General features: G+C 35.3%; 1 protein-coding gene across 11 annotated transcripts in view; it reads left to right on the plus strand.

Annotated features, from left to right (window-relative positions):
* The window catches only part of Lrrc28 (leucine rich repeat containing 28), a 132,106-nt gene that overhangs the window by 76,919 nt on the left and 41,310 nt on the right, over positions 1 to 13,877 (plus strand). For 7 of the 11 annotated variants that reach the window (XM_078051246.1, XM_040274397.2, XM_078051249.1 and 4 more), the window contains 2 exons: positions 8,956 to 9,067; positions 10,579 to 10,703. The exons of 2 other annotated variants lie outside the window; for them this stretch is intronic. In XM_078051246.1, the coding sequence (XP_077907372.1) occupies positions 8,956 to 9,067; positions 10,579 to 10,703 (237 nt within the window). Of the gene's footprint in view, positions 1 to 8,860; positions 9,068 to 10,578; positions 10,704 to 13,877 lie in introns of all 11 variants that reach the window. 2 more of the 11 variants (XM_078051248.1, XM_005320090.5) reach the window with 1 other exon arrangement.

The raw sequence follows: 13,877 nt of genomic DNA on the forward strand, positions 1-13,877 counted from the left end.
TCAAAGTGGATCAAAAACTTAGGCACTAGAACAGAGACCTTGCATCTAATAGAAGAAGAAATAGACCCAAACCTGCACCACATTGGCCTAGGATCTGACTTCCTTAAACAAGATTCTTAAAGTGCAAGAAGTAAAATCAAGAATCAATAAATAGGATGGATTCCAATTAAAAAGCTGCTTCTCAACAAAGGAAAATAACATGAGGAGAGAGCCTACAGATTGGGAGAAAATCTTTACCACATGCACCTTCAATAAAGCATTAATCTCTAGGATATATAAAGAACTCAAAAACTTAACATCAAAAAAACAAATAACCCAATCAATAAATGGGCAAAGGAACTGAACAGACACTTCACAGAAGAAGAAATACAATTGATCAACAAATATGTGAAAAAGAGTTCAACATCTCTAGCAATTAGAGAAATGCAAATCAAAACTACTCTAATATTTCATCTCACTCCTGTCAGAATAGCAATCATCAAGCATACAGGTAACAATAAATGTTGGTGAGGATGTGGTGGAAAAGGTAGACTCATACATTGCTGGTGGGACTTCAAATTGGTGCAATTACTATGGAAAACAGTATGGAGATTCCTCAGAAAATTGGAAATGGAACCACCATTTGACCCAGCTGTCCCACTCCTTGATTTATACCCAAAGGACCTAAAATCAGCATACTATAATGACACAGCCACATCAATACTTATAGCAGCTCAATTTACAATAGCTAGCCTATGGAACCAACCTAGGTGTCTCTCAATAAATTAATGGATAAAGAAAATGTGGTATATATACCCAATGGAATATATTCAGCTTTAGAGAAGAGTAAAATGGCATTTGCCAGTAAATGTTTCGAGTGGAGAATATCATGCTAAGCAAAATAAGCCAATCCCACAAACCAAAGGCCAAATGTTTTCTCTCCTATGTGGATGCTAATTCACAGTAAGGCAGGGGACACTAGGGAGGAATAGCATTACCTTAGATTAGGTAGAGGGAAGTGATGAGAGGAAAGGGTGGGGATGTGGGGATAGGAAAGTTAATAGAATGAAACAGACATTATTATTGTATGTATATCCGTGACTACATGACCAATATGATTTTGCAACATGTACACTCAGAAAACTGAGAAATTATATCCCATCTATGTATGATATATCAAAGTGCATAAATGCATTCTACTGTCATGTATAACTAATTAAAACAAATAAAAAAATTTTAAAAAATATTTTCTAATTTTCCTTGTAATTTGTTTTCTTGTGGGTACTTAGAAGCATTTTGTGTAATTTCCAAGTATTTGGGGATTTCTCTATTTTGTGAGTTTCTACTTTTAATCCCATTTTATTTTTGTCTGATTTCAGTACTTTCAATATGAGACTGGTTTAACAGTCTAGCATATGGTCTATCCTGGAGAATGTACCATATGTACTTAAAAATAATATATCTTATCATGTGCAAGACCTTAGGTTTGATCCCCAGCACCACAAAAAAGAAAAGAATATGTTATCTGCTGTAGTGTTCTAAGATTTCAAATTAGGTCAATTTGGCTTATTGTGTAGTATAAGTATTTCTATTTATTTGATTATTCTGTCAGTTATTAAGAGTGACACAGTAAAATCTTCTATCATTGTTGAAATGTCTACTTTTTCTTTCAATTATGTTGATATTTTGCTTCATGCAATTTGGGGTTCTTAGGCATGTGGCATCAAAATATTGACCATTTTTTCATTATGAAATATTCCTCTCTCTCATAGTATTTCATATTCTAATGTCTATTTTTTTTCTAATATGTAGATTGCCACTCTGTCTCTCTCATGGTTATCATTTAAATTGTGCATTTTTCTTTATTCTTTTACTTTAAACCTTTGTGTGTTAGATACAGCATATTGTTTTTAATGCAGTCTTAGACCTTCTTCCATTTATATAAGCCATTTTATTATTTGCTCTACATATTTTATAACTTTTTTGTGCCTCTAGATAAAATATGTATTCTACATATTTCATTTTTTAATATTTATTTTTTAGTCTTAGTTGGACACAATACCTTTATTTTATTTATTTATTTTTTATGTGGTGCTGAGGACTGAACCCAGGGCCTCGAATGTGCCAGGCGAGCAGTCTACCACTGAGCCACAACCCCAGCACCTCTACTTATTTTATATCTTTTTGTGCCCATTATTACCTTCTTTGATGATAGATAAATGTTTTTAGTGTGCAGTTTCAATTCCTCTGTTGATGTTGTTTCTTTTTTTAGTTTTCTTACCAATCCCCTGAATATGATGAAGTCATTTTTCTCTTCTTCAAAGATTTTCTATTTATATTTGGCTTCATAATATAATTATGATGTGTAGAAGTGTAGACTTTTTTGTGCTTATCCTATTATTTATTGAGCTTCTTGATATTCATTATTTTTATCAAAATTTGGCTCCTATTTATTTTGATGTTTTTCTGGCCCTTTCTCCACATTCTCTTTTTACTGGAATCTTATCACACTTGTGTTGGTACAGTTGTTTTGTCCTGAAGATGTCTGAGGCTCTGTTCGTTTTCCTCCAGTTTTTGCCCTTGCCTTTTCTAATTGGGTCATACCCATTATCTATCACTGATTCTTTCATCTACCCATTCAAATCTGCTGTTGAATTTACATTTTTAATAATTTCTGACTTTTTATTGAAGTTCTCTCTGAATCATCATTATCATATTTTCCTTTGGTTCTTTAAATGTATTTCTTTTTGTTTGTTAAACAAATAACTGCTTTAACATCATTGTTTGCTAAATCTAACATCTGGGTTCGCTTAGCATGTTTCTATTTATTTTTTCTGAGTATGATTATACCTTTCTGTTTTATTATATGTCTTGTAATTTTTTTTTCAACTGGATTTTTACATGATGTGATATAACAACTCCTGACTTTTGATTTCTTTTTTTCTGAGGATTGTTATTGATATTTACTTCATTTCTTTGAGTAATTTTCTTGACTAAAAATCAGAAATTCATTTCCCCCACTGTGCTTCACCACTAATGTTTCTGCTTGGTATTTTTTTCTTTTAGCTTATTTTTGTAATTTTTAAGCTTGACTTTTTAGGATTTGTTCTATCTCTGCACAGTTTAAACACCTTGGGCTAGTAAGGCTTCTACCATCGGCTGATGAATCTGTTTATAGATTTAGGAACACATTTAAAATTCATGCAGTTTTCAGGTTTACTCTGGCTTTTATACAAACTCTGTCTTGTCCTCTGTGCATCTGTGCAGTCGCCCTATATGCCTGGGATCTGTAAATAGCTTGAGTCCTCTTCTGGCCTCCTTTATGCTTGCCCACCACCATCAGGCAGCCTGGGTTATGTACAAAGCCTGTCTGTTCCCTTTAAGACTCTTTTGTATCCCATGTCTCCTTCTTAAATTTTTGGCTCATGTATCCCAGCCAGGACCACACCTCAGCCTAGTAAAACCATTGGCCTATCATGTTTGATTATGACCAAGATTGCTACTTATTACTGACAACAACACTGGGTGTGGGTTCTTACCTTTCATTCCAAACCAAGTCAGCCCCTCTGGCAGTGAAGCTGCTGGCTTGCAGCCTGCTCTGCCCCATTAAAACTACTATTATACTAAACCACCTGGGTTGGAGGATGGGAGCCACCTCTGGCAAATTTGTCACAGATTTTAGCCCTTCTTATCAAAATTTCAGGAGATTTTTGTTTTTTGTTTTTCCTCATGTTGATGTTTTTACACATGTCAGAATGGCTAGTCAAATTTCTAGAGTATCAAAATGGTTGCTTTTGATCATTTTGTGTAATTTGATAATTGCTTTTTGGGCAGAGTATTTGGTAATGTCATTTTACCATCTGGGAAATTCCACTTTGGGTGGGAGGATCATTGTTTGCATGGCATATGTTTGTTATTTTAGTTTATCTATGTATTCATATTTAGAATAAATTCTTTTAAGATAAAATAGATTTTTTTTCCAAACACAATCCAATCTGACATTCTTTTAATTGGTGACCTTAGTCTATTTACAGTGGATGTAATTATTAATCTTTTTAGATTTAAGCCCACTATTTCATTATTTGTTTTCTGTTTGCAGTCTCTGGTTTTGTTTCTCTGTTCCCTGTTTTGTATTATTTGAATATTTTTAATATTCTAATTTACTTACAGGCTTTTTGGTTTCATCTTCTTTGTATTTTTATTATGTTTAGTGATTAGTGAGTACATTATAATATATCTTAAAGCCCTCCTTGAAATTCCTTTCACTTTTCTCCACCAATTTTTGTGTTTTATTTGTCATAAGGAATACAGTTTCACATATTGAAAACCACACCAGACAATGCTCTTTTTACTTTCAGCAACTACACTTATCTTAAATTAAAAAGAGTCTATAGTCTGTTAAATTTACTCAGATATAAGAACTCAATTTGAAGACACAATGGCCAAAGCAGAAAATTTGGTGAGAATCATAAATTTACAGATTGCAAAAGTGCATCAGAACCAAATGATATAAATTCAAAAAAGACATTTGCTGAGACATCATAATCAGTCAGCTCAAGAAAAAGATTTTTCTTGAAAGTAAATAAAATGATGCATTATATATAGGAGAATAATGTCTATGGAGGCTAGAAGACAACAGAACGGCATCTTTAAAGAACTGAAATAAATGAGTGCTCAATCCAGATTTTGTACTAAATGAAAATAATCTTAGGAATTATTATTTAAAGACAATCCCAAATAAGGGGAACCTAAGAAGAATTTGTTGCCTACATACTTGCTCTTAAAGAAATGGCAGAAGTTTTCCATGCTGAAGTAAAAAATGATAAAAAAAGGAAACTTGGATTTTTAGGAATGAAGGAAGAGCAATGGATTTCTTTACAACAAGAAAATGCTTTGGCCTCAGTGCAGATTTGAAACTTGATCAGATTTGCTGGATTTATATTTTGCCAATAGTTTCTTCATTTTTAACTTGAGCCCATTTGGGGGGCTCTTTCTCTATTACTGTCTGATATGTTGCTACTATAGGTTCATTTCATGTTTCTTATGTAGAATCTTAGATAAAATTGTTTAATGCTATTGTTTTCTAAAAATGTGATTTCCATTGGCTAAGCTAATAATTATATTTTTGAATGGATTTTGAAATATTAATGCCATATCCAGTTCTTAGATTTGTGATCTGTTATATGATGATCATGAACATTATTTTTATTTCAGACCACCAGAGAGGCTCTTTAATTTTACTTCACTTTCCCCCAGATGCTTTAATCATGTAACAAAATCATCAATTTTACAACAATATAATATGTAGTATGCAACACAGTATTTTAATTGGAACAATTGCTGACATATTTTCTGACAAACAAGAGGGGCTACCTATTATGCTTCTTAGAAAAATGTCCTGGGCTGGAGTATAGGGCAGTGATAGAGCCTGTACTTAGCATGCACAAGACCCTGATTTCTAGCTCCATCACTAAGAGAAAGAAAGAGAAATGTCCTTTTTTTTTTTCTTTTTGCATTTGTTGATTTGCTATATGCATCCCTGAATGTTTCAGATTTAATAGAATTTGGGGGTGGAGATGGGTAATCAGGGGTGACCCCAGGGGGCACTTAACCACTGAGTCACATCACCAGCCCTTTTTATTTTTCATTTTGAGACAGGGTTTCACTAAGTTGCCCAGGGACTCACTAAGTTGCTGAGACTACCTTTGAACTTATGATCCTCCTACCTCAACCTCCTGAGATGCTGGGATTATAGGTGTCTTAATAGAATTTTTTAATAGAATTTTTTTCTGGGGTCCCTTAGACCCCCTGATGATTACTAGAATTTTTTAAATTCATCACTTATGGAAAGTAAAAAATAGTGTTTCCTTTTTCTCCTTTCCAGTTCTCATTACTTTTATTTTTGCTTCAGACAGTCTGTGTTTTCCCTTTTGTTGTCAAAAGTGTTACTAATTTTAGTACCCAATGTATGAGCAAAGGGTAAATATTGATCTGTCACTACTGAAAAACATTAAATCTTTTTATTATGGGAAATTTAAATTTATAACCACATATTATCTCCCCATCGAACAGTACAATAACACAAAGCCAGTTGCCGTAGTAATTTTTGCAGCTGCATCAAATGCTTTTTGTACATTTAATTATTTTTTTTAAAAGGTGGAAATCCTTTACTTTCCTTGATACCATGTGAATTCTGATGAAAATTTTTTCCAAATCACTTTAAAGAATTGATTTATAGATAATGCAATTCAAAAGTATTGATGGAATCTTATGTTTTTTTTTCTATAAAAGTAACTTAAGTTTTTAGCATTGACATTCCCATCTTAGAATAGTCTAGAATAGTCTTCTAATAGTCTAGAAGCTTGGAATCAACTTCCTCTTATTTTTTTTTTAACTTTCTGTATCCAAGAAAGCCTACCTGCTTTTCTTTAAAAACTCTGGAATTTACCCTCAAATTCTGTCATTCTTTTTTTACAGCCAACGCCTGTGTGTTTTCTCGGCCTCTTTTTATTACTTTCTGCACATTTACTCTGAGGATCTTCAGGAGATGTCATATTCTCACTGTAGCAAGTCTAGACTTTTCTACCTCATATGCATTATCATCCACATCTCCACCAAGCCCTCTATATTGAATTTATTTTCTGCTTTTCTCCCACTGGTGTCTGGGTACTTATTCAACCCCAAAGAGACCATGGTACATGCCATAATCATTTTTTAATTTCCTTGCCTCTCCTCATGCTTTCAACCCTAACCTTATGCCCTTTCAGGAATACTATTGTCTTTTTTCCTTATGACCTCTGAAAGTTTCTATCACCAATTAATTTTGGAAAAGCCCCTCCAATTCCTCATCTAATTTTTCCTCTGAGCTCCTGTCACACATTATCTTTTGTATGTGATGCAATTCTCAAAGACAAAGACCTGTGTCATTCACTTCACTCCTATCTTCAGTTTTTAAAGTTAGATCAGAGCCAGGTGTGGTAGTGCATTCTTGTAATCCCAATTACTTGGGAGGTTAAGGCAAGAGGATTTTAGCCTCAGCAACTTAGCAAGGCCTTGTCTCAAAATAAAAAGACAGGGGCATGTTTATCAGTGGTAAAGTGCCCCTAGTTCAATTCCCAGTGCCAAAAAATAAAGTTAGATCAAAATAATTTCTTTTTTGTTTCTTTTTTCTTTTTATTCACTTTTGGAAACATGATTTTTTCTTCTTCCAGCTCCCTCACTCTTGTGCACCCCACATCAGAATCAGGTTTATTTTATGAAATAGATAAGAATGCAGACATTGGTAGGTGAAATACTGCACTAATGAAGTCAAAGGTAAATTGACTCCCACATGTGACAGTTAAGCTCACACAGAACAAAACTCCCATTCACAGTCCCAGGCTGTGTATTGAATCTGGCTACCCATCTTCAGAGTGTGTATTTTGTTTAGTGTTGGGGAAATTGAGCAATAAACTGGCTTTCTTAGCACAAATCTGTCAGTATTAGAAAAATGTCTAGAAATTAGTGTATTTTATACTCAAATTACTTTTGTTTAAAAGGCTAGCTATTAAAACATGCCTAGCTAATAGTATGTCTACAGCAAAGACAGAAGACATTTTCTGTAAATGGTCAGATAGTAAATGTTTTTAGGCTTTGCAGGCCACATATGCTGTTACATGTTCTTTGTTTTTGATGTTTTTGTTTATCACCCTTTAAAAGTGTAAAAGCCAGTTTCATCTGTAAGCAGGATAGAAGTGGGTCATGGGCTGGATTTGGCCTGTGGTTGTAGTTTCCTGATCCCTGCTCTGTAGCAATAGGAAAATCAAATCTGTTTAATTAAGCATTTAAGAGGGCAGAGAACTTTATTATCTGTGAAGATTTGCTAATGCTCATTCAAGTCCTAAACAGACTGGAATGTGCCTTAGGGGTCCCATCTAGTCATAGAGCATAAGAAATCTTCACCTAAGAGGAATGGATCAGGAACAGGGTCAGGATTAGAGAAGGGCAAGAGATGCATCATGGTGGACTTGAACATGTAGTGTGTCCTTCATGGGGAAAAAATAGACTTGTCCTGTCTGGTGCTTATTCCTTGATTGGAATGTGCTGTTCTGGGACAGAGTAAATGTTCTTCCCCAACAATGGTGATTTTTCCTAAGAAGAATGAAGTTTCTTGTGAAGAACTTCTGGACTTTACTCACAGCTTAGTGACTTGTAATTGTACTCACTATGGAATAGATCACAATAGACATCAATGATGAGGGAATGTTGCAGTAAATAAAAGGATTTACTTTGGGTAAAATTAAAAATCTTCATAGGACATGTATGCTTTAGATCTTCGCAAATGACCCACATTACTGGACAATATCCAAAAATGTTACCCAGCAGTAAGTAAAGTATAAATTTTATTGTGTTGGAAGTTTCCAAAAGACACTCTAATTCTTAGTTTAGAAATGATCTGTTTATTTCATATGAACAATTTGTACTTGCTTGAATGCTATAACTTGTAAACCTCCTATTATCTACTTAGATAGAAGGTAAATCACACAAATAGCTAAAAAACGAAAAACTTGAAGTGGATGTAATTTTTTTTCTCACCCTACTAACAAGGGTAGTTAGTCAATGACAGAATTCTGGTTCAGATTCATCACTTTGTATCTCCCTTTTTCCACACCAGCCCTCATCTCCACTTAAGAAATTCTGGCAAGCTAGTTTAAAGACACCTCCCTAGATTGAATTATTTGTCTATGAGCCTTAACTTCTGTGCTTCATCATTCATGACTATGGAAATAGTCACAGCTACTGATTTTATCTAGTTGTGAACTGTTACAGTATTGATCAATTTTATCCTGTTTATTTAAGTTAATCAGGGTGCAATTTATCTTAATTTTGATTTTGGTTGTAGAGGTTGGCGATTTGAAGGAGCTGCAGACACTAGACATTTCTACCAATCGTTTGCTAACTTTACCCGAGCGGCTTCATCTGTGCCTTTCTCTGCAGTACCTCACTGTGGACCGCAATCGTCTATGGTATGTGCCGCGCCATCTCTGCCAGCTGCCCAGCCTCAACGAACTCTCCATGGCTGGAAATCGTCTTGCATTTTTGCCACTTGGTAAGTGATGGTGTTTCTGTGGTACACAAAAAGGGCCAAAAATTAAGATGGTTTTTTGACTAGGATAGATTAGTTTCTCACTGTTTATCTACAGAGAGATTGCCTCTCTATACTTATTGTTGCAGTCAATAGAGGAGCATCATTCCCAGATAACAAATGAAATTATTACAATTAGGAATTTTATATATTAAATCTATGCTAAAAATTCGCTTAGGGACAAAATACATGCAATATAAGATAATTACTCTGTGGAGGGAATTAAAGAGCGTGTGTGTTTATGTGTGTGTGTGACCATGTGACTATACATTTGACAGAGGGTATTGGGCAATATGAAAGAACAGCTATTTGTCTGAATATACCTGCTTAGATCTTCACTTATACCTAGAAAATTTGGTATTGAGTGCCTAATAATTAGCATTGCCAGATAACCTGATCGTAAAACCTTAAAGACTTTTAAATTGGCTAAATGTCCTGCTGATCTTGAAACATCACCATGGCTAATAAACAGCATATTGTCCCCGGTAGATTTCTGTAGTTGACCCATATTATATGTCAACCAACTTAGGCCTTTAGTAACTAAACAGCACATTTATTTCATTTAAAAAATTTCTTAAATTTTAAGAAACAGAAGTACGAACTAAAAAAATAGTTAAAATATGAAGTCCCATAGAACACCAGTTCTGTCACAATAAACATCATATAAATTTATTCATAAAAATTTTTATAATGAATAATTTATCATTGAGGGCAATGAAGTAAATATTTTACTAGTCCCTGAAAGGTAATGTTTTCCAATATAACTATACATATTATTTTCAATTTAAATCACTTCATGAAAACTTTAAGTACTGGCAACATTAAAATCAATTCACATAATGATAAGTAATTGTCAAATTCAGGGAAATTACTTTTTCACAAACTCTGCTTTTACAATTAACAAAGTAAAATAAAACTACTAAAAAGAAAGTTGCATTTCTAGGAAATTTGAGCTGATCTTGAGTAAGAAAAATATCAAATTTGAATGTTTTTTTAAAAATAAATATACATTCTGCGCTAACCCAGAGATCCAAGTTCTAGCCTGATTCCACCACTTCACAATGTATGATCCAGAGTAAAGCCCCAGAACCTCTCTGAGTATCATTTTTCTTATCTGTAAGCCAGAGATGATATATATCCTGGTTAATATGATAGTTTATGGATAAGAATTACAAAGTCCTGTACAAATGTAGATGACTTTAAAATGAAAATATATAACTTATGGATTACCATATCTAAATTTAAAAAATATTTTAATAGTACAATTAATTTTCATAGTATTATTATAAACCACATATGTAAGAAGATTTTCCATGCTATGGCTAGCAATAGCTCTCACTTCTTGAGCACCCATCCTTTGGTCAAGTATTCTAATTGCCATATAGATAGATGCTCTCTAAGTATTACAAAACCTTATGACAAAATCTATTAAAAAAAAAAAACATTGACAACCTGATTTTACATCATCTTTCTAGTTGTATGGCCATCTGCAGTGTCAAATTTGGCTCTGCCATTTTGGATTCAAAAACTCCTTTGGACACTCTAGTTGGCCTCTTTCAGTGCATCTCTCCATTTTCCCAGCAGGGTCTGCCTGACACGGGTAAGTGCTTCCTCTCAACTACTCTCTCTATACATCAACCAGATACTTTTAAATCATTTGCTTCCACCTTGTCTAACTTCAACAAATCCTACAGCAACATAAATATTTTTAAAAATTTATTGGTACATTATAATCATACCTAATAATGAAATTCATTTTGATATAGTCATACATGCACATAACATGAATTGGTAATTACATTCACCAGTACTCCTTTCCCTCCCCTCCTCCTTCTTCCTGATGCCATTCTCCTATTCTGTTGGTCTCCTTTTCTATTTTCCTAAGATCCTTTTCTCCATTTTTCTGTCTAGTTTCTACGTACAAGAGAAAACAGAACCCCTGACTTTCTGAGTCTGGCTTACTTCACTTACCATGATGTTCTCCAGTTTTATCCATTTTCCTGAAAGTGACATAATTTCATTCTTCCTTATGGTTAGTAAAGCTCCATGGTGTGCATGTGTCTGTGTGTGTATGGCACATTTTCTTTATTCATTCATCTGTTTATGAACCCCAAGACTTGGTTCTATTAATTTGCTGTGTGAATGTACTGCTGTAAACATGGATATGCATATAGCACTATAGTATGCTGACTTTAGTTCTTTGGGTTAAATACTGAGGAGTGATATAGCTGGGACACATGGTGGTTCCATTCCTGGTATTTTGAGGAACCTCCATATTGATTTACGTGGTGGTTGTACTAATGTACAATCCCACCAACAGTGTATAAACATTCCTTACTCACTGCTCCTCCAACATTTATTATTTGTATTCTTAATTGCCATTCTAACTGGTAATAGATGAAATCTCAGTGTTGTTTTGATTTCCATTTCTCTGATTGCTAAAGATGCAACAGAAATCTTATAAAAGCCTAGTCCTTATATTTCTCATCTAGGTCTTTCTTGGTGCCAGCAAGTCTTCTTCTCACTTTGTTTGTCCCCTTCAAGTTCTGCAGAGCCCCTAGTTCCTTCATTTTGAAATTGTGTTTCTAGCAACTAGTTTTCCTTGTCTTTTTTGGGGGGGCGGGGAGATTCTTCCACTACATACTCTGTCTCAACTCTAAACCATTCATACATCTGGCTGGCCAGAGCATGATCCATAACCCTGGTCTCATGTCTGATAGCCAAATGGACTCTTATAATACCAAGTAGAGCTTCCACTCTGCCTGGAATTTCACACACAATTGGACTTTCTAAGTCAAATGGCTTTTATGTCTTGTGGCTAGTTTCTGTGCCTTCTGCCTTGCCTATTCTGTATGCCTCACCATAGCTTCTCTTTTCCTTGATCATTTGCTGCCCGTTTCTACCTTTGTTTCAGTAGTGACAGAGCTGAACAGGTACTGAGTTGGCAATGGTGTTAGAAGAATAAAGGGAAGTCATACCCCTGGGAACCTGCCCACTGTTAACATTTGGGGTGCCTGGCAGTCATACTGTGTATTATGCTAAATACCATGTATCACAGTGGCAGAGGATCTGATTTGCAGTGGCTGGTGCAGATACTAGAAGCAGTTCTTGGGCAGAGATAGAGGACTACACATTGCCCGGCTCTTCCTCTGCGCTGGCACTCTCATTTATTTGCATCTTCTGTATACACCGTGTCAGTGCTGGTGTGGCTAGGGAAGTGGACATGTCTTTTTCACTACTTGATATTCAGTGGTGAGTAGAATTTTTACAAAATAATTTCTATCTCTAGGTTTCATGTCACCTTACCCTTAAGTCATTTTTCTGTGTCAGGAGACTTTTTCCTTTGTAAACTTCATAATGTTGTGTCAAAGAGCACGAGTGGCAAGGTGGTCTGTGCTGGGCTCTGAGGAGAGTGCCTTGTGATGGCTAAAATACCCAGAACTCCTAGGCCTGGGGCTCTAGACAACCTCGAATGTGGAAGCAGCTTCCACACTGCCCTGGACACTATCCCAGCTCACAGGACTCCCACCTTGATAGCACATGGGCCTGTGAACAGGGAGAAAAACACATAAGCAAGAGGGTAGTGGTGAGGCTTGTCCAGCCTAAAAGAAACATCCTGCCCAAAGTAGCACTCTCCTCTTGGTCTAAGACTGGATCCTTTGAGAACAGGGGATGAAAGGGTCAGGGAGCAGAAACATGCATTGGCAGCCACACAATGTGTGGTCACCCAGAGAAGGCTTTGAGGAGATTGGAGATTAGGTAATCCGTGAGGATGAAAGAAACTGAAGCAAACCAGAATGTCAGCAGTCTCCTCAGTTTTGTTTTTGTTTTTTTACTTTTTAAATTAATTTACTTTTTATTGTTTTTGCCACCAGGAAAGCAAGTTTGGAAATAATTACAACTTTAGCAAGAAAATAGTTAACATTTGTGTGCTTGAAATCTTTCCTGGAACTCTTCTGATAAACCAAAGTCATCTAATGCTAAGAACTATCAGAGAAAGTGAAATGAAGCACAGTGCTGCTGACCCTCCCTTTGCTTAGTGCACTGAACTGTCCTTAGAAACTTAGAAGAGGAGGGGTTCCTCTTTATAGTTGTTTGGAGATGCTCTACACACACACATGCACGCACACACACACACCCTGAAGTTTTCAAGCACTGGAAGACTTCTGTGTTTTTCTATGTTTTTAGAAGCAAAATATAGGAACTTAGGAGTTTTGTGAAGTCAATGTTAGATATCCTCTGCCTGTGAGGGAAGGTGGGAATCATATTCTGGGAGCCACTTACTGAATTCAGTTTCTTGTCAAAGAAGTTTGACTTCAGAGAAAACCAGTTTTTATAGGGCTTCTTAAAGTAATGTCAGATTATACCTGCTTCAAAAGGCAGCTACAGAAGTTATATGTAAGGATGACTTAAATCACTTGTAATATTATCGAACCCATTAACTCTCTTTGAGTATGTTCTTCTAAGTCACTTGTAATACTGTCGAAACCATTAAGACTCTTTGACTGTGTTCTTCTTAAGATGAAAAGATGTATCAAAAAAGAAGGATGCTCCTCTTATTACTGTACCGTGACAGTTGAGTGACAGATGAGTCTGCTGCCAGAGGCTTTGTTCTCAGTGGTGACTATCAGCAGAGAAGGAGAAGAGCAGTCACTTGAGCCTATGCTATGAAAGTTAACAGAGGTCTCTCAAAACTTGAATATTTGCTATCAATTCAGGATAGCTCTGTTTAGCTCACAGAATTGTGACCACCCCTTGGCTTCTGGAAGTTTAG

Source organism: Ictidomys tridecemlineatus, chromosome 5 (assembly GCF_052094955.1).
Source record: "Ictidomys tridecemlineatus isolate mIctTri1 chromosome 5, mIctTri1.hap1, whole genome shotgun sequence".
NCBI lineage: Eukaryota > Metazoa > Chordata > Mammalia > Rodentia > Sciuridae > Ictidomys > Ictidomys tridecemlineatus.